Raw genomic sequence first — 21,678 nt, 5'->3', positions numbered from 1 at the left:
AGTTTTGCCACTTTTTTATATATTGTGTTTTTCCACCCTGGGTCCTGGGAATTTCTTGAGAGAGATCTACCGCCCTATCAAATGGTGAAAAGATGTAAGCTCGTAGGACAATGGAGGGTAAAAGCACTGAAGTCAATCTTGTTATTATTTGTATAATAAAACTTACAAAATAAAACTGAAAATTAGTTTTTAAATTACCTTTGGGATTGAAGGTGGGACAAGTCAATGGAAGTATCAGGATAATGTAATGTCTCTTCCCCTTCATCCTTCATTTCACCAACAGTTTCCTGATGTTTTACCCCCTCCTCAGATTCTCCTTCATCTTCAGAGCTTTCTTCCTGAATTAGTTCATTTAGCTCATGACCACCACTCTGAATAGTAATATCCCCTTGTTCAACCTGAGTCACAAGTTCCACTTCCACAGGAGTTTCATGTAATTCCTCTTTATCTTCTTCACTGCTACTGTCACCTCCATCTGTTGAATTACCATAAGGAAAGTCAGAGTGCTATCACCACAACAAAGTGAGATGATTTCCTTGAAAACTTCATAAAAATATTCAATTCACTCCCTTTCCCCAAAAGATCACCAGAAAAATGCCTGATCTTCCCCAAAGGTTACTCTGACTTAGACAAAAGGATACTCTGTATCAGGAATTATCTGGAATAAATTATCTTCAAGATCCTTTACTACAATAAATTTCTTAGACATTGCGACCATTTCCACAATGAAAACTATCGCTTGTCTTTGTTAAGTGTTTCCAAAAAGGAGGAAAATAGAAGTAGTTATATAAATTCTGCCACTTTTATTACAATTTGCACATGAGAACTGAAATGAGATAAAACAAGTTACATAACTGGCACATAGCAAGTGTTCACACTTTTGAAAAATGAACACCATCTAGTAGTAATATTATGGTCTAGTTACCTCACCTATAAAATAAGATGCCACCAACCATCTGACAAGGATGGTTGTGAGAATTCAATAACAAATAATGTAGGGCTTCCCTGGTGGTGCAGTGGTTGAGAGTCCGCCTGCCGATGCAGGGAATACGGGTTCGTGCCCCAGTCTGGGAAGATCCCACATGCCGCAGAGCGGCTAGGCCCGTGAGCCATGGCTGCTGAGCCTGAGCGTCCGGAGCCTGTGCTCCGCAAAGGGAGAGGCCACAGCAGTGAGAGGCCCACGTACAGCAAAAAACAAAAACAAAAAAAACCAACAAACAAAAATAATGTAAATAAAGTATACATGTCACGAACATGGTGAAAAGTCCAAAAAATAGAATCATGTACAATAGCAGTTGTAAGTGAAACAATGAAATATTACTCCTAAAAAGGAATGACTCTAGGAAATGTAAAAATAACTTAGAGGGCATACATTCCCTAGTTCCTTTAGGTAGGTAGGTAAATTTATTTCAGCAACTACAGCTGCTCTCTACTTGAAGCAAATACATTATTAAATCAAGCTAAATTCTCATAAGAAATTGTACTTGTTATAAACTCATCTTTGTATTGCTTCTAATTCCTAAACCCAAAAGTAAATGCTCACGCATATATACCCGAGTCCATCTCTGTTAAACACATTTATGTACTACTCATTAAATACTGGGGAAGTTTTATAATATAAACATATATTCAAGTATTAGTTATGGATCCAATTAAACACTTTATAATTCACTAGAATAAGTATCTTTAACATTTCCAAAACCAAAATTCAATAAAGTTGACAGCAAGTTGGGGGTTTTTTGGAAATTTTAATTACCCCAAAAGAGACAATCTTCTAAGTAAGAATTTAGAAGCAAAACTAGACAACAGAAAACATTATAAGCTACTTTATTAAAATGTGTAAACTACCTAGTTGTTCCATTTCTTCTGATATGAGTTCACTTGTGCAAATCGCCAGTGTCTCCATGTCTTCATCCTGCACTCTGACTTTTCGTTCACCCCGATGTCTCCAAATACAAGACTCATCTACCTATGGAAACAGTTCGTTTCACTGGTGGAACTTTAGGTTAAGACTAATGAAAATCAGGAAAAAAATAATGAAGAAGCTGAAGAGTACCTTAAAGAGGAAGCTAAACCCCATCATTAGATGTGAGGGAGGAAGGAAATTCTTTTTTCCTACAAAAGATAATATACATAAATGTTTTAAAAATACTGTTTTCTCCATTTTATGCTTGTAAGATATCTGCCACAATGGTCACAATTGTTCTGTCTTTTCTCTGTCATGAAGGAACATTTCCCATTTACAGAATTTGGCATTATGTATAGGAACAGGAATTAAGAAAGAAACAATATGAATGCTTGCTCTCATCATCTGGGTTAGTCAGATCCTGAATAATCTATTTTTAGAAAAAAGGTCATGCTATACTTTCTTACCCTTATAAATGTAAACTATATGAAAGTACACCGTCATCAATAAAAATATATATGGAGATGACATGTCAAATGCTAAATTTGCCACACCACAGCAAAATTTTCCTTATTTAATAATAGACTTCATATATGAAGTCAGAATAATTAGTTTCTGTTCTGAGAATATTAGTAGATGGTCCTCAAACCTGTCTCCATAATCCACTGGCAAGTCATTACCTCTTATCATGAAGCTTCCTGTTGTCAAATATTCTCCAGTTGGTGCTGTTTTAGACACCTGAGGAATACAATAATACATTATACTCTTGTCTTAAGAAATATGTTTTTTAAATTTTCACCTGAGAAAGTAAAGCCATATTGAAGTAAACAGTACTATGTCCTGAAAAGTTTATAATTTAGCAAAAATTCTTAACACTGAAGGGCTATCTCTTCAAAGATAGATATATATATCTTTGTCCGTAACAAAGAAAAGAAATAATGAAGGATACACTACATCATTCATTTTCACATGCCATGGACTAGAACCACAACTGATCCACATTTCCTCTAATGTGAGACATAATAAGAAAAACAAGGATAGTTTAATAAGCTCATCATAAAAGTATAAAACTATATTTACTATATTTATTACATTAAATCCTTTCCTGAGATACTTTTTTTAATTTGGTAATGAAATAACCTTTCATCTTAGTAAATAAAAATAATAGCATATTTAAAAAATTATCTTCTAATTTGGCAAAATAGGAGTGAGCAATATAACTCCACAATTTAAAAAAATTTTACACATCTGTGAAACACCCAAATCTGAGAGTATCTTTACTAGTAATAGTTATGCAAGGGATTAAAAGCACACTAAAAAAAACCTATTCATAAAAGAATTAAAGCCATTTTTATAATAGTACCAAGGCAGAAAATATAATCCCAGAAGTGATATTAATTTCCTAAGGACACAATATCACAACGTAGCAGAAAATAATAAATATAAACAGATATAAAATGAAACTAAATCTAAGGGAGGATAATAGTATTGAACTCTTTTTACCTTGCTGTATAGCTTTAAGACTTTGTAAAAGTTTATCATTATCAATTATAATTCTTGAGAACATGAAATGAATAGCAGTGTGAAGTCATATATGGAATGAAGTATCATCAAAAAAATAGCATTAACCACAAAGAAGGACAATTACTAAAACCAAGTATATAGAAAAAACCACTGGATATACCTACTTTACAGGAAGGGCCAAAGAGAATTCAGAAAATTTCAAGAAAGGTGAACAGGAGAAAGACTTTTTAGGTCAGTAGGCCAGTCATAACTGGAACAGTCTTTATCCCATATAATTACATGGATCACTCTCAAATCTTACCTTTCCAGAAAGGACTTCCCTGACACTACATTCAAAATGGTAGCCTCTATCACTCTCTATCCCCTTACTCTGCTTTAAAAATAAACTTTGTTACCTGCCACTACATATCTATTTTTCAACACCAAAATGTCAACTCCATCATAAGGTACTTTGTCTGCCTTGTTCAATTCTATATCCTCACAATTTGGAACACAGTTGCTCTTACTAAATTAAGAAAAAGGACCACAGCCCTTATTACCTGATGATGGTACACCCACCAAGCACTAGTGATAACTCGTGCATCCCAAGCAGCACTGTAGCAAAGTGCCATTGTGCCAGCTTCAGTCAAGGTCCGAGGGGGAATTGGTTCTCCTGTAATAACAATACTACAACGCTTCAGTACCAAAGTACAGACTTTCTAGAGCAAGACATGGAAACCACATGCAGCATAACAGGTTCACTCCTATTATATTGTAAATAATACCAACACTTTAATTTCAGTATTACAAGAAGTTACTATTTTTATTAAAAATGTATTTACAGGGCTTCCCTGGTGGTGTAGTGGTTAAGAATCTGCCTGCCAATGCAGGGAACACGGGTTTGATCCCTGGTCTGGGAAGATCCCACATGCCATGGAGGAACTAAGCCCATGAGCCACAACTAATGAGCCTGCGCTCTAGAGCCTGCAAGCCACAACTACTGAGCCTGTGTGCCAGAATTACTGAATCCCACACGCCTAGAGCCCATGCTCCACAACAAGAGAAGCCACCACAATGAGAAGCCCGCGCACTGCAATGAAGAGTAGCCCCGCTCGGCGCAACTAGAGAAAGCCCGCGCACAGCAACAAAGACCCAATGCAGCCAAGAATAAATTAAAAAAATAAATTTTTAAAAAAATATACTTACACAGCAGGTTTTTAACTGGTCTAAGTAAATAAAACAAGTCAGACAAGAAATATCCTCACTTTTATCAGTAATTCTAACTTCATTCCAGAAAGGATAATTTAGAAAAATCTATTCAAAGGTTGAAGACTTCCAGAATTACGATATATTGCCCAATTTGTCAAAATGAAGAGCATATTAATATACCCCTACAGTAAGAATTCAAATATTTTAAAATTGGGATATAATTCACATACTATAAAATTCACTCTTTTAAAGTGTACAATTCAGTGTGTTTTAGTATAGTCATAAAGCTATGCAATCATTACCATTAATTTCAGAACATTTTCATCATCCCCAAAAGAAATCCTATATCTATTAATAGTCACTCTTCATTTTCCCAGCCGCTGGCAATCACTAATCTACTATCTGTCTCTACAGATTTGCCTATTTCGGAATTTCATATAAATGGAATCATACATACCTGGCTTCTTTCACTTAGCATGTTTTCAAGGTTCATTCATGTGAGAGCATGTCAGTACTTCATTTCTTTTTAAGTCTGAATAATATTCTATTATCTGGATATACCACATTTTGTTTATTAATCAATGGATCAACATACAGGTCGTTTCCATTTCTTGGCTATTATAATGCTATTATGAATATCTGCAAATAAGTTTGGACATATGTTTTCAATTATCTTGGAATACCTAGGAGTGGAATTGCTGGGTCACATGGTAAAATCTATGTTTAACTTTTTCAGAAACTATGAAACTATTTCCTATAGCAGCTAGATCATTGTCCATTCCCACCTGCAGTGTATAAGGGTTCCAATCTCTCCACAACCTCACCAACATGTTACTGTTTTTTTGTTTTTTGTTTTTTCTGGCCGCCCTGTGCAGCTTGTGGGATTTTAGTTCCCCGACCAGGGATTGAACCCGAGCCCTCGGCAGTGACAGTGTGGAGTCCTAACCACTGGACTGCCAGGGAATTCCCACTGTCTGTTTTTGTGGGTGTTAAGTGGAATTTCTCCGTGGTTTTGATTTGCATTTCCCTAACGGACAAATGATGCTGAGCATCTTATCATGTGCTTGTTGGCCTTTTGTATATCTTTGAAGAAATGTCTATTTCACATTTTAAAAATTTTGTTCATTTTAAAATTGCCTTTCTATTGTTGAGTCAGAAGAGTTTTAGAGTTCTTTGGATATTGGTCCTTTATCAGATAAATGACTAGCAAATATTTCCTCCCATTCTGTGGATTGTCTTTTCACTTTCTTGACAGAGTCCTCTGAATTAAAGTTTTAATTTTGCTTAAGTCTGATTTGTTTTTTCTTCGGTTGCTTATGCTTTTGGTGTCATATCTAAAAAATGACTTCCTGATCCAAGATTATGAAGTTTTACATCTTATTTTCTTCTAACAGTCTTATAGTTTTAGCTCTTAAATTTAGGTCTTTGATGCATTTAATTTTTATAAATGGTATGAAGCAGGGGTCTAACTTCATTCTTTGGTACATGGATATTAGTTGCATCAGTCCTATTTGTTGAAAAAATTATTCTATCCCCACTGAATAGCCCTGGCACCCTTGCTGAAAATCAACTGACCATAAACAAAGAATCTCAATTCTCTTCATTAATCTATCAGTCCATCCTCACACCAATACCACACTGTCCTGATACCACACTGACTGTTGTTTTGTAGGAGGTTTTGAAATCAGGAAGTGTGAGTCCTCCAATTTTGTTCTCCATTTTCAAGAATGATTTGGCTAATCTGGGTACTCTGCATTTCCACATGAATTTTAGTATGATCTTTGTCCATCTCTGCAAAAACAGGCAGCTGAAATTTTGAGAGGAACTGCACATATCTGTAGATTAATGTAGGAAGTACTGCCGTCAGAACAATATTAAGACTTCTAATTCATAAACACTGGTAGTGTTCCCCTTTATTTAGGTCTTCTTTAATTTCTTTCAATGATGTTTTGTAGTTCAGTGTGTATGTCTTGAATTTCTTTTTGGTAAATTTATTACTAAATATTTTATTCTTTTGTAATGCTGTTATAAGTGGATGTTTTATTAATTTCCTTTTAATATTGTTCATTGCTAGTATATAAAAATATAACTGACTTTTATATATTAACCTTATATCCAAGACATTGCTGAACTTGTTTAACTAATAATTTTTAGTAGATTGCTTAAGGTTTAAATATATAAGATTATATCATTTGCAAACAAGAGATAGTTTTATCTGTTCCTTACCAATTTGGATATTTTAAACTTTTTATTGCCTAATGGCCTACTTAGAACCTCCATACAATGTTGAGTAAAAGTGCGGCAAGAACAAATGTGTTTATCTTGTTCCTTATGTTGGGGGGAAAGTTCTCAGTCTTTCACTATTAAGCATGATTTTTAGCTGTGGATTTTTTCATAGATGTTCTTTACCAACTTGAGGAACTTTCCGTCTATTCTTAGTTTGTTGAGTGTTTTTATCACAAATGAGTACTGGATTATTACCAAAGCCTTTTTCTGCATCAATTGAGATCATCATGTGGTTTTTGTCCTTTATTTTACTAATACACTGTATTACATTAATTTTCATATGTTAAACCAACTTTGCATTCCTGGGAATAAATCCCACTTTATCATGTGTATAATCCTTGTAATATGCTGCTGGATTCAGTTTCCTAATATTTTGTTGAGGATTTTTGTGTCTATATTCATAAATGATATTGGTCTGTAGTTTTCTTTCCTGTGATATCATCGTCTGGTTTTGCTATTAGGGTAATACCAGCCCTATAGAATGAGTTAGAAAGTTCCTCTCTCTTCTATCTTTTGGAAGTTTATGAAGGACTGATGTTCAGTCTTCTTTAAAAGTTCTGTAGATTTTAGGAATTTGAATCTTATTGTTTTGGTTAGTCTAGCTAAAGGTTTATCAGTTTTATCGATCTTTTCAAAGAAATAACTTTGGTTTTGTTGATTTTTCTCTACTGTCTTTCTAGTCTCTGCTTTGTTTATTTCCACTCTAATCTTTACCATTTCCCTTCCTTTCCTTACTATGGGTTATCTGCTTTTCTTTTTCTAAATCTTAAGGTGTACAGTTTTGTTATTGATTTCAAATCATTCCTCTTTTTTATTATAGGTAGTACAGCTATAAATCTCTCACTGAGCACTGCCTTGGTTGCATCTCATAAGTCTCAATAAATTTGTTTGCATTTCATTCATCTCAAAGTATTTTCTAACACCCCCTGTGATTTCCTCTTTGATCCACTGGTTATTTATGAGTGTGTTGTTTATTTCCACACATTTGTGAATTTTCTAAATTTTCTTCTATTAGTAGTTTCTAATTTCACTCCATTATGGTCAGAAAGTTTACTTTATATGATTCATTAGTTTTAAATTAACTGAGACTTATTTTATAGACTATCATAGGGTCCACCCTGGAGAATGTTCCATGTGCACTTGAGAAGAATGAGTAATCTAGTGTTGTGAGGTAGAGTGTAATAGAGATATGTGTAGAATCTAGGTAACTTGAGTGTTGTTCAAGTCTTCTATTTCCTTGTTGATCTTATAGCTAGTTATTCTATCCATGATTGAAAGTTAGGTATTGATGTCTTGAACTACTATTATTAAATTGTCTATTTCTCCCTTCAATTCTGTCAGATTTTGCTTCATGTATTCTACGGCTCTGTTGTTGGATGCATATATGTTTATTTAGTATGTTATAAATTCATTTATTTATTTATTTTTGGCTGTGTTGGGTCTTCGTTGCTGCATGCAGGCCTTCTCTAGTTGTGCGAGCAGGGGCTACTCTTCATTGTGGTGCGTGGGCTTCTCATTCCAGTGGCTTCTCTTGTTGCAGAGCACAGGCTCTAGGCATGCAGGCTTCAGTAGTTGTGGCACATGGACTCGGTAGTTGTGGCTCACAGGCTCTAGAGCACAGGCTCAGTAGTTGAGGTGCACGGGCTTAGTTGCTCCGCGGCATGTGGGATCTTCCTGGACCAGGGCTCGAACCCATGTCCCCTGTACTGGTAGGCGGATTCTTAACCACTGCACCACCAGGGAAGTTACAGATGCATATATGTTTATAATTGTTACATCTTATTGATGGATTGACACTTTTATCATTATGAAGTGTCCTTCTTTATCTGTATTATTGATTTTTCTCTTATACTAAAAATATTTTGAACAAAAGAATTAAAGTTATGAATAATAGAAAGAAATATATTACCTGTTGGATTCTTAATTACACAGCTAGTTGCTCCATGAAGGTCAGCATGTACATAAATGTCCCCTTTAAGACAAATAAGAAATAATATTTTAAGTCCTGTTTCTTTGTTTTTAAGTTGAAATTGTTTATTTACTTATTGTTTAATGGGTTCAAAATCCAAAAGGTATAAGACATATAAAGAAAAGTCTATCTCCCACCCCTGGGAGATTTCTCATAGGCCTCCTCAGAGGAAAGCAATGCTAATAAGGCAGATTACAAAAATGGTCACAGTTCTTCTCCCTCCCTCTATCCACACCTCTTTGTTCTATGACCTTGAAGCTTCTCCCATCAAGAGGTGGAGTCCACTTCCCCATGCCTCAAATGTGGGCCGACCCCTTGACCTGTCTTGGCCAGCAGAATGTGGCAGATGTGAACAAATGCCAGTTCCCAGCCTAGGCCTTGAGAGGTGCTGTATGCTTCCTCTTTTTCTCTCAGAAACTTGCTGAGTTACCATATAAGCAAGCCCAGGCTAGCCTGATGATGGGTGAGACACACATAGAGATGAGTCATCCTAGCAAGTGCAAAGGTCCTGAGGACCATAGATGGTTGACAAATGTGACAAACAGCCAGGAAGCCAGACTGAAGGAAAGTAAGAAATGAGGCTAGAGAAGAAGTCAGGAGCCTTGTAAGCCACAATGAGGACTTCTAGCTTTATTCTGAAGTGTGTGATAGCAACAAATGAATAAATGAGCAAACAGATGAATGCAGGAATGAATGGTCAACTAGGGAAAAGTAAAGTGCATGGTTTCTAACAGAAAAAATGAGCAGTCATTGTTTGCCATGGATAGTTCATCTGGGATTTGAAACTCAAAGAAGAGCAAAGCCCATACACAGTTCCATGAAAGGCTCAGCTCACAAGGAACAAAGTTAGAGAAGACAGAGACCAAGCCCTGGGTACCATGTAACCTAAGCCTGTTGCTTTCTTTCCTGGTTCTGGATCCTCAAAGGACATCAGATTAGCTCTGATACTGATTATTGATTTCTGATACCCACACTGAGGGTTCAGCCACAGTGAAGTGGTAGTTATCAGCAAACAAAAACAAATGAGAGGCCTTACAACACAGCGCTTAAGTCCTGCTTCTAAAAGTGAAAAATGGTCAAAAAGTTCAGCACTGAAAAATTAAGCTTTTAAAAATTTGATCTACAATGACTTTGGAGAATTGAAAGCTATTTTCTTAATGCAGTAGAAAATCAAAAATCTAATACTACAGATTAGCTCGGCATTACTATTTTAGGGATAGTCACTTAAAATGTGAATCAAGTATCAAAGCACATATTCAACAAACCATAAACCATGAAATTCTTTCTACCAATTAAATCTGTCAAACAAAGGAGCACAAGATAAAAATCTACACCTAATATTGAGATAACTGATCCAGTTACTTAAAAGAAAATTCTTCAGAATTTTAATCTTACCTACCTGGTGTCAAGTATCTTTTCACAATTATTTCATTCTGTTGCTGATCTCGTCCACCAATAATTAGATAGTTCTCTGAGCTAATGAACCAGAGGAATTTCTCAAACCTACCAAATTTTAAAGAAAAAAGTTAACATTTCTTTCCCTTCATAGTTGTCTGAATTCACACCCTTTTAACAAACAAAATAAAACAGAAAGCTCTCCTATCTGTGAAGGTTAAGACAACTTGATGGCTTAATTTCTTAAGACATCAAGCTGAATTTTACTGAAAACTTGCAATACAAATTGCCCTAGGATATTCTTAAGACAGTCTCAGTAGAAAACAATTAAATTTTATGTTTAAAAAATATGTTCTCTCTTTATCTCCCTCCCATATAGGCAGCCTTCTTAAACTGACATTATAACAATGAATTACAGAAAGCAAAAAAAGCATAAAATATCACATGGTCCCTAGGTTTAGCTTTCTTTCAGTGGGGCACTGGATAGGCTTTGGGACAACTGATGAGAAAGAAAAGTTGTTTTCCCATTCTGTCCTCAATTAATCAACTGAATGTTTACATATATGACATTCTTTACAGTTTAAAAAAGTACTGAAAACCAAAAATTGCTGTCAGAAGTGTAAAATTATAACTTTTCTCAAGAAACAAATTAACTTGGGTTTTCATGATTAATACATACCACCACGATAAAAAGTAAAGAGTGTATATTTGTATGACAGAAAATGAGATGAACATAAATATTTCCTATTTTACATATGACTCACAAGATAATTTTTTTATGATTTAACCTAGAATTTTAAAATTTCTGGTTAAAGATGATAGATTGAGCACAGGCATTAAATGAAACTTCCTCATAGCTCCCAAAATATGAGAGCAAAAGGACTCTATTCCTATTTTTTAATCTGATTTTTAATTGAGTAATACATATACATGGTTCAAAAAATGTTTTAATTACATAAAAAAGTATAGTGAGAGATCCTACATCCCTTCAGTTCCCACAGCTACTACTAATCAGAGTTTAGTATCCCTCTCCAGAGTTTCTTTATACATACAAAAGCTAAAATAAAATGCTTTTTCTAAACTTTTTCTCTTTTTCAGACACAACACTGTTCTGCATATTTTTTTTCTTTTTTCACTTAAAAATATATTTTCTTCATTGCTGAATGGATTTACTATACTGATTTAACCACTTCCCTATTGATGGTAAAGAGGTTTGCAAAAAGACATAAACCCACAAGGACAAAAAGAATATGAAAGATAAATCAAGGATGTATTTTGTAATCATCCTAGCAAGGAATGCATAACTAACAGGCCAAAAAAAAAAAAAAAAGCCAACTAATCAAAAGCAAGCAACAAGAAAGACAAAAAAGAACACAGAACAAATAAGACACATTGAAAGCTAGCAGTAAGATGGTTAGATTTAAACCCAAATATATCAGAAATTTTATTAAATATAAATGTAGTCAATTCTACAGGTAAAATGCAAAGACTGTCAGACTGGGGGAAAAAACAATGATATATACTCATTTAAAATATAAGAATATAGGCCTTGCAACCGTCAGTTGTCTGTGCCCTTCTGATCCGATACCTTGGTGCGTTCCGTTCCCTACCCCCTCTCGTCGATCGTTGCTGCACTTTGAGGACCCGCCGCGGCTGGCGGCAAGTGGCGCCTGAACAGGGACCGGACGAGAGGGACATCTGAATCTTGGTATCATTTTCAAGCTGGCATCTCCACTATCCCCTCAAGAGGCTGCTCATTACTCTGTAAGCCTGGAAACTTCTGGAAACCTGCATTATATGCCAGGTGTCAAGGCTGTGTCTCTGAGGTGGGAGAACTAACCTCAGGACACTGGTCCACAAGAGACCTCTCAGCTCCACGTAATATCAAACGGCGAAAATCTCCCAGAGATCTCCATCTCAACACCAAGACCCAGCTTCACTCAAGGACCAGCAACGAACAGTGCTGGACACCCTATACCCAACAAAGAGCGAGACAGGTCTACAGCCCCATCCATTAGCAGAGAGGCTGCCTAGAATCATAGTAAGGCTACCGACATCCCCATACACGCCACCAGACGTGGACCTGCCCACCAGGGAGACGGGATCCAGCCTCATCCACCAGAACAGGGGCACTGGTCCCCTCAACCAGGAAATCTGCTCAACCCACTGAACCAAGCTCAGCCACTGGGGACAGCCACCAAAAATAGATAGAACTACGAACCCGCAGCCTGCAAAAGGGAGACCCCAAACACAGTAAGATAAGCAAAATGAGAAGACAGAAAAACACACAGCAGATGAAGGAACAAGATAAAAACACACCAGACCTAACAAATGAAGAGGTAATAGCCAGTCTACCTGAAAGAGAATTCAGAATAATGATGGTGAAGATGATGCAAAATCTTGGAAATAGAATAGACAAATTGCAAGAAACAGTTAACAAGGACCTAGAAGAAATAAAGAGGAAGCAAGTAACGATGAGCAACACAATAAATGAAATGAAAAATCCTCTAGACAGGATCAGTAGCAGAATAACTGAGGCAGAAGGACGGATAAGTGACCTGGAAGATAAAATAGTGGAAATAACTACTGCAGAGCAGAAGAAAGAAAAAAGAATGAAAAGAACTGAGGACAGTCTCAGAGATCTCTGGGACAACATTAATCGCACCAACATTCGAATCATAGGGGTCCCAGAAGAAGAAGAGAAAAAGAAAGGGACTGAGAAAATATTTGAAGAGATTATAGTTGAAAACTTCCCTAATATAGGAAAGGAAATAGTCAACCAAGTCCAGGAAGCACAGAGAGTCCCATACAGGATAAACCCAAGGATAAACCCAAGGATAAACACGCCGAGACACATAATAATCAAACTGTCAAAAATTAAATACAAAGAAAACATATTAAAAGCAGCAAGGGAAAAACAACAAATAACACACAAGGGAATCCCCATAAGGCTAACATCTGATCTTTCAGCAGAAACTCTACAAGCCAGAAGGGAGTGGCAGGACATATTTAAAGTGATGAAGGAAAAAAACCTACAACCAAGATTACTCGACCCAGCAAGGATCTCATTCAGATTTGATGGAGAAATTAAAACCTTTACAGACAAGCAAAAGCTGAGAGAGTTCAGCACCACCAAACCAGCTTTACAACAAATGCTAAAGGAACTTCTCTAAGCAAGAAACATAAGAGAAGGAAAAGACCTACAAGAACAACCCGAAACAATTAAGTAAATGGTAATAGGAATGCACATATCAATAATTACCTTAAATGTAAATGGATTAAATGCTCCCACCAAAAGACACAGACTGGCTGAATGGATACAAAAACAGGACCCATATATATGCTGTCTACAAGAGACCCACTTCAGACCTAGGGACACTTACAGGCTGAAAGTGAGGGGATGGAAAAAGATATTCCATGCAAATGGAAATCAGAAGAAAGCTGGAGTAGCAATTCTCATATCAGACAAAATAGACTTTAAAATAAAAACTATTACAAGAGACAAAGAAGGACACTACATAATGATCAAGGGATCGATCCATGAAGAAGATATAACAATTGTAAATATTTATGCACCCAACATAGGCACACCTCAATACATAAGGCAAATACTAACAGCCATAAAAGGGGAAATCGACAGTAACACAATCATAGTAGGGGACTTTAACACCCCACTGTCACCAATGGACAGATCATCCAAAATGAAAATAAACAAGGAAACACAAGCTTTAAATGATACATTATACAAGATGGATTTACTTGATATTTATAGGACATTCCATCCAGAAACAACAGAATACACATTTTTCTCAAGTGCCCATGGAAGATTCTCCAGGATAGATCATATCTTGGGTCACAAATCTACCCTTGGCAAATTTAAGAACACTGAAATCGTATGAAGTATCTTTTCCAATCACAACGCTATGAGACTAGATATCAATTACAGGAAAAGATCTGTAAAAAATACAAACACATGGAGGCTAAACAATACACTACTTAATAACGAAGTGATCACTGAAGAAATCAAAGAGGAAATCAAAAAGTACTTAGAAACAAATGACAATGGAGACACGATGACCCAAAACCTATGGGATACAGCAAAAGCAGTTCTAAGAGGGAAGTTTATAGCAATACAATCATACCTTAAGAAACAGGAAGCATCTCGAATAAACAACTTAACTTTGCACCTAAAGCAATTAGAGAAGGAAGAACAAAAAAACCCCAAATTTAGCAGAAGGAAAGAAATCATAAAGATCAGATCAGAAATAAATGAAAAAGAAATGAAGGAAACAATAGCAAAGATCAATAAAAGTAAAAGCTGGTTCTTTGAGAAGATAAACAAAATTGATAAACCATTAGCCAGACTCATCAAGAAAAAAAGGGAGAAGACTCAAATCAATAGAATTAGAAATGAAAAAGGAGATGTAACAACTGACTCTGCAGAAATACAAAAGATTATTAGAGATTACTACAAGCAACTCTATGCCAATAAAATGGACAACCTGGAAGAAATGGACAAATTCTTAGAAATGCACAAGCTGCCAAGACTGAACCAGGAAGAAATAGAAAATATGAACAGACCAATCACAAGCACTGAAATTGAAACTGTGATTAAAAATCTTCCAACAAACAAAAGCCCAGGACCAGATGGCTTCACAGGCGAATTCTATCAAACATTTAGAGAAGAGCTAACACCTATCCTTCTCAAACTCTTCCAAAAGATAGCAGAGGGAGGAACACTCCCAAACTCATTCTATGAGGCCACCATCACCCTGATACCAAAAGCAGACAAAGACGTCACAAAGAAAGAAAACTATAGGCCAATATCACTGATGAACATAGATGCAAAAATCCTCAACAAAATACTAGCAAACAGAATCCAACAGCACATTAAAAGGATCATACACCATGATCAAGTGGGGTTTATTCCAGGAATGCAAGGATTCTTCAATATACGCAAATCAATCAACGTGATACACCATATCAACAAACTGAAGGAGAAAAACCATATGATCATCTCAATAGATGCAGAGAAAGCTTTTGACAAAAATCAACACCCATTTATGATAAAAACCCTGCAGAAAGTAGGCATAGAGGGAACTTTCCTCAATATAATAAAGGCAATATATGACAAACACACAGCCAGCATTGTTCTCAATGGTGAAAAACTGAAACCATTTCCACTAAGATCAGGAACAAGACAAGGTTGCCCACTCTCACCACTCTTATTCAACCTAGTTTTGGAAGTTCTAGCCACAGCAATCAGAGAAAATAAAGAAATAAAAGGAATCCAAATAGGAAAAGAAGAAGTAAAGCTGTCACTGTTTGCAGATGACATGATACTATACATAGAGAATACTAAGGATGCTACCAGAAAACTACTAGAACTAATCAATGAATTTGGTAAAGTAGCAGGATACAAAATGAATGCACAGAAATCTCTGGCATTGTTATACACTAATGATGAAAAATCTGAGAATGAAATTAAGAAAACACTCCCATTTACCATTGCAACAAAAAGAATAAAATATCTAGGAATAAACCTACCTAAGGAGACAAAAGACTTGTATGCAGAAAACTATAAGACACTGATGAAAGAAATTAAAGATGATACAAATAGTTGGAGAAATATACCATGTTCTTGGATTGGAAGAATCAACATTGTGAAAATGACTCTATTACCCAAAGCAATCTACAGATTCAATGCAATCCCTATCAAATTACCACTGGCATTTTTTACAGAACTAGAACAAAGAATTTCACAATTTGTATGGAAACACAAAAGACCCCAAATAGCCAAAGCAATCTTGAGAACGAAAAATGGAGCTGGAGGAATCAGGCTCCCTGACTTCAGACTATACTACAAGGCCACAGTAATCAAGACAGTATGGTATTGGCACAAAAACAGAAATATAGATCAATGGAACAGGATAGAAAGCCCAGAGATAAACCCACACACATATGGTCACCTTATCTTTGATAAAGGAGGGAAGGAAACACAGTGGAGAAAAGACAGCCTCTTCAATAAGTGGTGCTGGGAAAACTGGACAGCTACCTGTAGAAGTATGAAATTAGAACACTCCCTAACACCATACACAAAAATAAACTCAAAATGGGTTAAAGACCTAAATGTAAGGCCAGACACTATCAAACTCTCAGAGGAAAACATAGGCAGAACACTCTATGACATCAATCACAGCAAGATCCTTTCTGACCCATCTCCTAGAGAAATGGAAATAAAAACAAAAATAAACAAATGGGATCTAATGAAACTTAAAAGCTTTTGCACAGCAAAGGATACCATAAACAAGACCAAAAGACAACCCTCAGAATGGGAGAAAATATTTGCAAATGAAGCAACTGACAAAGGATTAATATCCAAAATTTATAAGCAACTCATGCAGCTCAATAACAAAAAAACAAACAACCCAATCCAAAAATGGGCAGAAGAACTAAATAGACATTTCTCCAAAGAAGATATACAGATAGCCAACAAACACATGAAAGAATGCTCAACATCATTAATCATTAGAGAAATGCAAATCAAAACTACAATGAGATATCATCTCACACCGGCCAGATTGGCCATCATCAAAAACTCTAGAAACAATAAGTGCTGGAGATGGTGTGGAGAAAAGGGAACACTCTTGCAACTGTTGGTGGGAATGTAAAATGATACAGCCACTATGGAGAACAGTATGGAGGTTCCTTAAAAAACTACAAATAGAACTACCATATGACCCAGCAATCCCACTACTGGGCATATACCCTGAGAAAACCATAATTCAAAAAGATTCATGTACCAAAATGTTTATTGCAGCTCTATTTACGATAGCCAGGACATGGAAGCAACCTAAGTGTCCATCAACAGATGAATGGATAAGGAAGATGTGGCACATATATACAATGGAATATTACTCAGCCATAAAAAGAAATGAAACTGAGTTATTTGTAATGAGGTGGATAGACCTGGAATCTGTCATACAGAGTGAAGTAAGTCAGAAGGATAAAAACAAATACCGTATGCTAACACATATATATGGAATCTAAAAAAAAAAAAAAATGTCATGAAGAGATTAGTGGTAGGATGGGAATAAAACACAGACCTACTAGAGCATGGACTTGAGGATATGGGGAGGGGGAAGGGTAAGCTGTGACGATGTGAGAGAGTGGCAGGGACATATACACACTACCAAATGTAAATTAGATAGCTAGTGGGAAGCTGCCGCATAGCACAGGGAGTTCACCTCTGTGCTTTGTGACCACCTAGAGGGGTGGGATGGGGGGGTGGGATAGGGAGGGTGGGAGGGAGGGTGACACAAGAGGGAAGAGTTATGGGAACATATGTATATGTACAACTGATTCACTTTGTTGTAAAGGAGAAACTAACACACTATTGTAAAACAGTTATACTCAAATAAAGATGTTAAAAAAGCCTGAAAAAATAAAATAAAATAAAATATAAGAATATAAAAAGGTTGAAATACAATGATGGAAAAAGATAATACCATGCAAATACTAACCAAAAAACAGTTTATACAGTTTTAACATCTCACACAGATGGAAGAAATAGATAAGTTAAAAGGACATTTCATTAAAATTAATAAAAGGCTCAATTCACTGAGATGATATAATGGTTCTATATTTGTATCACCTAATTACATAGCCTCACATATATAAAGCAAAAGTTCAGAAGTAAAAGGAGAAACAGATAATCCAAACTGTATGATATTTAACACACTTCTCTCAGTAACTGGGAAAACAAGCATTAAAAAGAGAATTATAAAGGTGCCAAAGATTTGAACAACATGATTGATAAACATGACCTGATATTTAGAGAAATGCACTCAGTAACTGTAGAAAAGACACTCTTTTCAACTATATATGAAACATTTATAAATAAAGCTGTCCATAAATAGACTGGGCCATAAAGCAAGTTTCAACAACAAACACCAAATGACTGAGATAATTCAGAATATCACCTTTTATGCAAATTAAGCTAAAAATCAGTAACATAAAGATAACCAAAAACCCCCATGTGTTTGGAAAGTAATACATATACTTCTAAATAATGCATGAGTGAAGAAATCACCATGGAAATTAGAATATATCTTGACATGAAAATACTAAACAACAAAACTTTTTAGATACAGTTAAAGCCATGCTGAGGGAAATTATTGCCTTATATATATTAGAAAAGAGGCCGGGGGAAGGGGGTAATCAATGAACTAAGCTTCTGTCTCAAGAAATCAGAAAGGGAAATGCAAATAAATCCCAAAGAAAAGTAGAAGGATGAAAATAATTATTAAAATAGAAAGCACATATATAATACTGGAGATCAATAGTCAAAAACTAGTTCTTTAATGCTATTAATACTACTGAAAATCCTCAGATTAATCAAGAAAGAGAGAAGGCACAAATAATTCCTGAATGAAAAGGGAGAAGTAATTAATGATTCTAGGGATGTTAAAAACTTAAGTGGAGGGACCTCCCTGGTGGTCTAGTGGTTAAGACTCCATGCTTCCACTGCAGAGGGAACGGGTCTGATCCCCGGTCAGGGAACTAAGATCCCGCATGCCGTGCGGCGTGGCCAAAAAAAAAAAAAAAAAAAAAAAAAGTTAAGTGGAATATTATAAACTTTTTGCCAATAAATTTCAAACTTTGGACAAAATAGACAAAGTCTTAGAAAAACATTGCTAACCAAAACCAGAAAATCTGAGTAGTCCTTTTATCTACTAAAGAATTTGAATCTGTAATGAAACACTTTCCCATAAAGAAAACTCCAGGTGACTTCCATCAACATTTAAGGACAATTGATAAAGGAACACTTTCCAATTTGTTTTACGAGATAATATAACCTTGTACCAACAGTTAACAAAAACATTATGAGAAATGAAAATTACAGGTCAATAATATTCATCAATAGAGATGTTAGAGAGAAAAAGAAAAGAAAAAAGCAACAAAATTTTGAAAGCTGGAAAATAAATGAACAAGTGAGCAGACTCAAGAAGCTGAATCCTGAGCTGATGGTGCAAAAAGCCAAGAGACAAATCGACTTACACTGTATGACCCATAAAGAGCACAGGTACTGCTAGAAATAGGGTTTAAGATGAGGTTTAAAAACAGAAGAACTGGCTGAAAATCTGATCAAGAAGTAAGCACTTCCCTAGATCTTTCCAGCTCTGAACATGGTGGTAACTGCCCCTTCAACACTCTAACAGAAAGTCAGAAATGAATTCTCTAAAAAGGGTACAAAGAGGATCTCTGGACTAGGGGAAATGTATCACAGTTGTAAGTAGGGGTAATATATGTAAAATAGGGCAATTAAGTAAACGTATGAAATATTGGATACTAAGACTCTCCAGCTTATTATTTCCACTGAGCTCCCAAAATGGTGATAGCCAGCGTCTTCACTTTACAGATAGAAGAGAAAGAAGCTTTTGTGGGAAATGAGACCAGCCAAAAAGGCAAAAAGCTAAAGACTTCAAGAGTTCCACAGATGGCCCACAAAGATCATTTTATAAGTCCACAACCCACAAAGAACTTCCAATCAGCATTTTAATGTTCTGCTATAAAAAGTGAGTAGACAGTCAAGGATCACCAGACATACACAAGTGAACGCTGGAGACAAAACCAACAAATAGAAAAAAGAAACTTGGAGAAGACAGACCTGCAAGAAAGGGATACTAAATAAAATGTAATACATGAAAACTATTCTCAGTTATAAAGAAACTAGAGCAGTAAGTTTTTTTAAAGTAACATTCAAAAAACCAAAAACAGCTTAAAATTAAAACATGATGGGAAGAAATAAAAGATTAAAAAATTCAATGGAAGGACTGAAAGATAAAGTTGAGAAAATCTCAGAATATAGAATGAAAAGTTGAAAAACAGAAAATGCAATGCAATAGGACTGCTAAGGGGGGGGTCCCATATGTAAAACACGAGACTTCTAGAAAGAAAGAAAAAGAAAACAAAACAAAAATCCAGACAGAAGGTAGGCAATTTACTAAGAAATAGTTCGAGAAAATTTCTCCAAACCGTGTTTCCAATTTAAAAGGCCCACAAAGTATCCAGCATAATGGATAAAAACATCATCACCAACCTATATTCCTGTGAAATTTTGGAAAACTGAGAGGAAAAAAAAGATATAGAAGCTTACAGAAAGGCGAAAACAAGTTTCCTATTAAAATAGCAACTGTCAAAATGACAGCAAACTCAAGATCAAACCTGGAAGTTAATACAATGGACAATGCCTTTTTAAAAGTCTGAGGGAAACATATTTTCAAATTAGAATTCTATACCCATCCAAACTGTTATGAGTAAAATAATTTTTTTATACATTGGACACCTCAAAAACTTTACCTTCTACATACCCCTTCTCATGAAGCTTCTAGAGCACATAGTCCATAACCAAAGAAAAAGGAAGTTTGAGATTCAGGACAGAAGATACAACACAGAGAGAGGTTAAAGAGAAGTTCCAGGATAATAATAAAAGGAGATCTTAAAATGCTTACAGTAACCAATCTAGAACAAAGTAGGTCAAAAAGCTCCAGGAAAGACTTCTGCAAGAAGATGATACTGATAAAATTCCAATGTGTTTGAACACACTTGGAAGTGAATTTGAACATGACTAATAACAAGAACAAAAATAAAAAGAAAGCAAATGAAACAATTATTAACTTCAGGGAAGATAAAATACTGAGCAGGAAAGGAAAACAGAATCCTATATGATCCAGCTCTGATTACAACTTAAATATTCATAATAATGTTAACAAAGAACATCAGTCTTGACAAAATTATGCTGTTAAGTATATTGAGAAGCCAGGTGATGTGTGTGTATGTAATGGAGCACAAATGGAAAGAATAAAATCTTCATCTTTCCATAGTGGGAAGTTATTAATAGAGTGTAAAACAGAATAATTAAGAAGCAGCAATATGTTACTAAGAGAAATGGAGGTATATACCAAAAGATTCAGCTAAAAGAGCTAAAAGTTTCCTTGGGAGAGGAGACAATAGGAGTAGGGATAAAAGTTTGTGGGGTACTGGTTTTTTAACAAGCTTTGTAGAACCGCTTTATTTTCTAAATAATGTGCATGTATAATTTTGATAGAAAGAAAAAATGTATTTTAAAAAGGTAGAATACTTACCAATACACTTTTCTTGCTTTTTGAATAGAGCTAACTGTCTGGACTTCTTTTAAGGTTTGCTTTGTTTTCTTCTCTGCTGATTTGAATGCCTATTTATAAGAAAAGCGTTTTTAAGTAATCTGTTGAAAATTTACTTAAAGAATACCAAGTAAATGACAGGGGAAGAAATGGGTTTTTAAATGTCACAAATGGCACTATCTATACACATACACACACACACACACACACACACACACCATACACACATGAAAGTAATAAAATGG

The 21,678-nt window shown here is 35.5% G+C and overlaps 1 protein-coding gene across 2 annotated transcripts in view; it reads right to left on the bottom strand.

Annotated features, from left to right (window-relative positions):
• The window catches only part of NEMF (nuclear export mediator factor), a 58,740-nt gene that overhangs the window by 12,671 nt on the left and 24,391 nt on the right, over positions 1-21,678 (bottom strand). For both annotated transcript variants that reach the window (XM_059057082.2, XM_059057081.2), the window contains exons 16-23: positions 21,416-21,504; positions 10,273-10,376; positions 8,814-8,876; positions 3,970-4,082; positions 2,587-2,644; positions 2,057-2,115; positions 1,849-1,969; positions 199-475 (exon numbers count right to left, since the gene is read on the bottom strand). In XM_059057082.2, the coding sequence (XP_058913065.1) occupies positions 199-475; positions 1,849-1,969; positions 2,057-2,115; positions 2,587-2,644; positions 3,970-4,082; positions 8,814-8,876; positions 10,273-10,376; positions 21,416-21,504 (884 nt within the window). The remainder of the gene's footprint in view (positions 1-198; positions 476-1,848; positions 1,970-2,056; positions 2,116-2,586; positions 2,645-3,969; positions 4,083-8,813; positions 8,877-10,272; positions 10,377-21,415; positions 21,505-21,678) is intronic.

This window comes from Kogia breviceps, chromosome 3 (genome assembly GCF_026419965.1).
Source record: "Kogia breviceps isolate mKogBre1 chromosome 3, mKogBre1 haplotype 1, whole genome shotgun sequence".
Lineage (NCBI taxonomy): Eukaryota > Metazoa > Chordata > Mammalia > Artiodactyla > Physeteridae > Kogia > Kogia breviceps.
The sequence above is the reverse complement of the archived record's forward strand: the minus strand, read 5'-3'. Positions and strand labels throughout refer to the sequence as shown.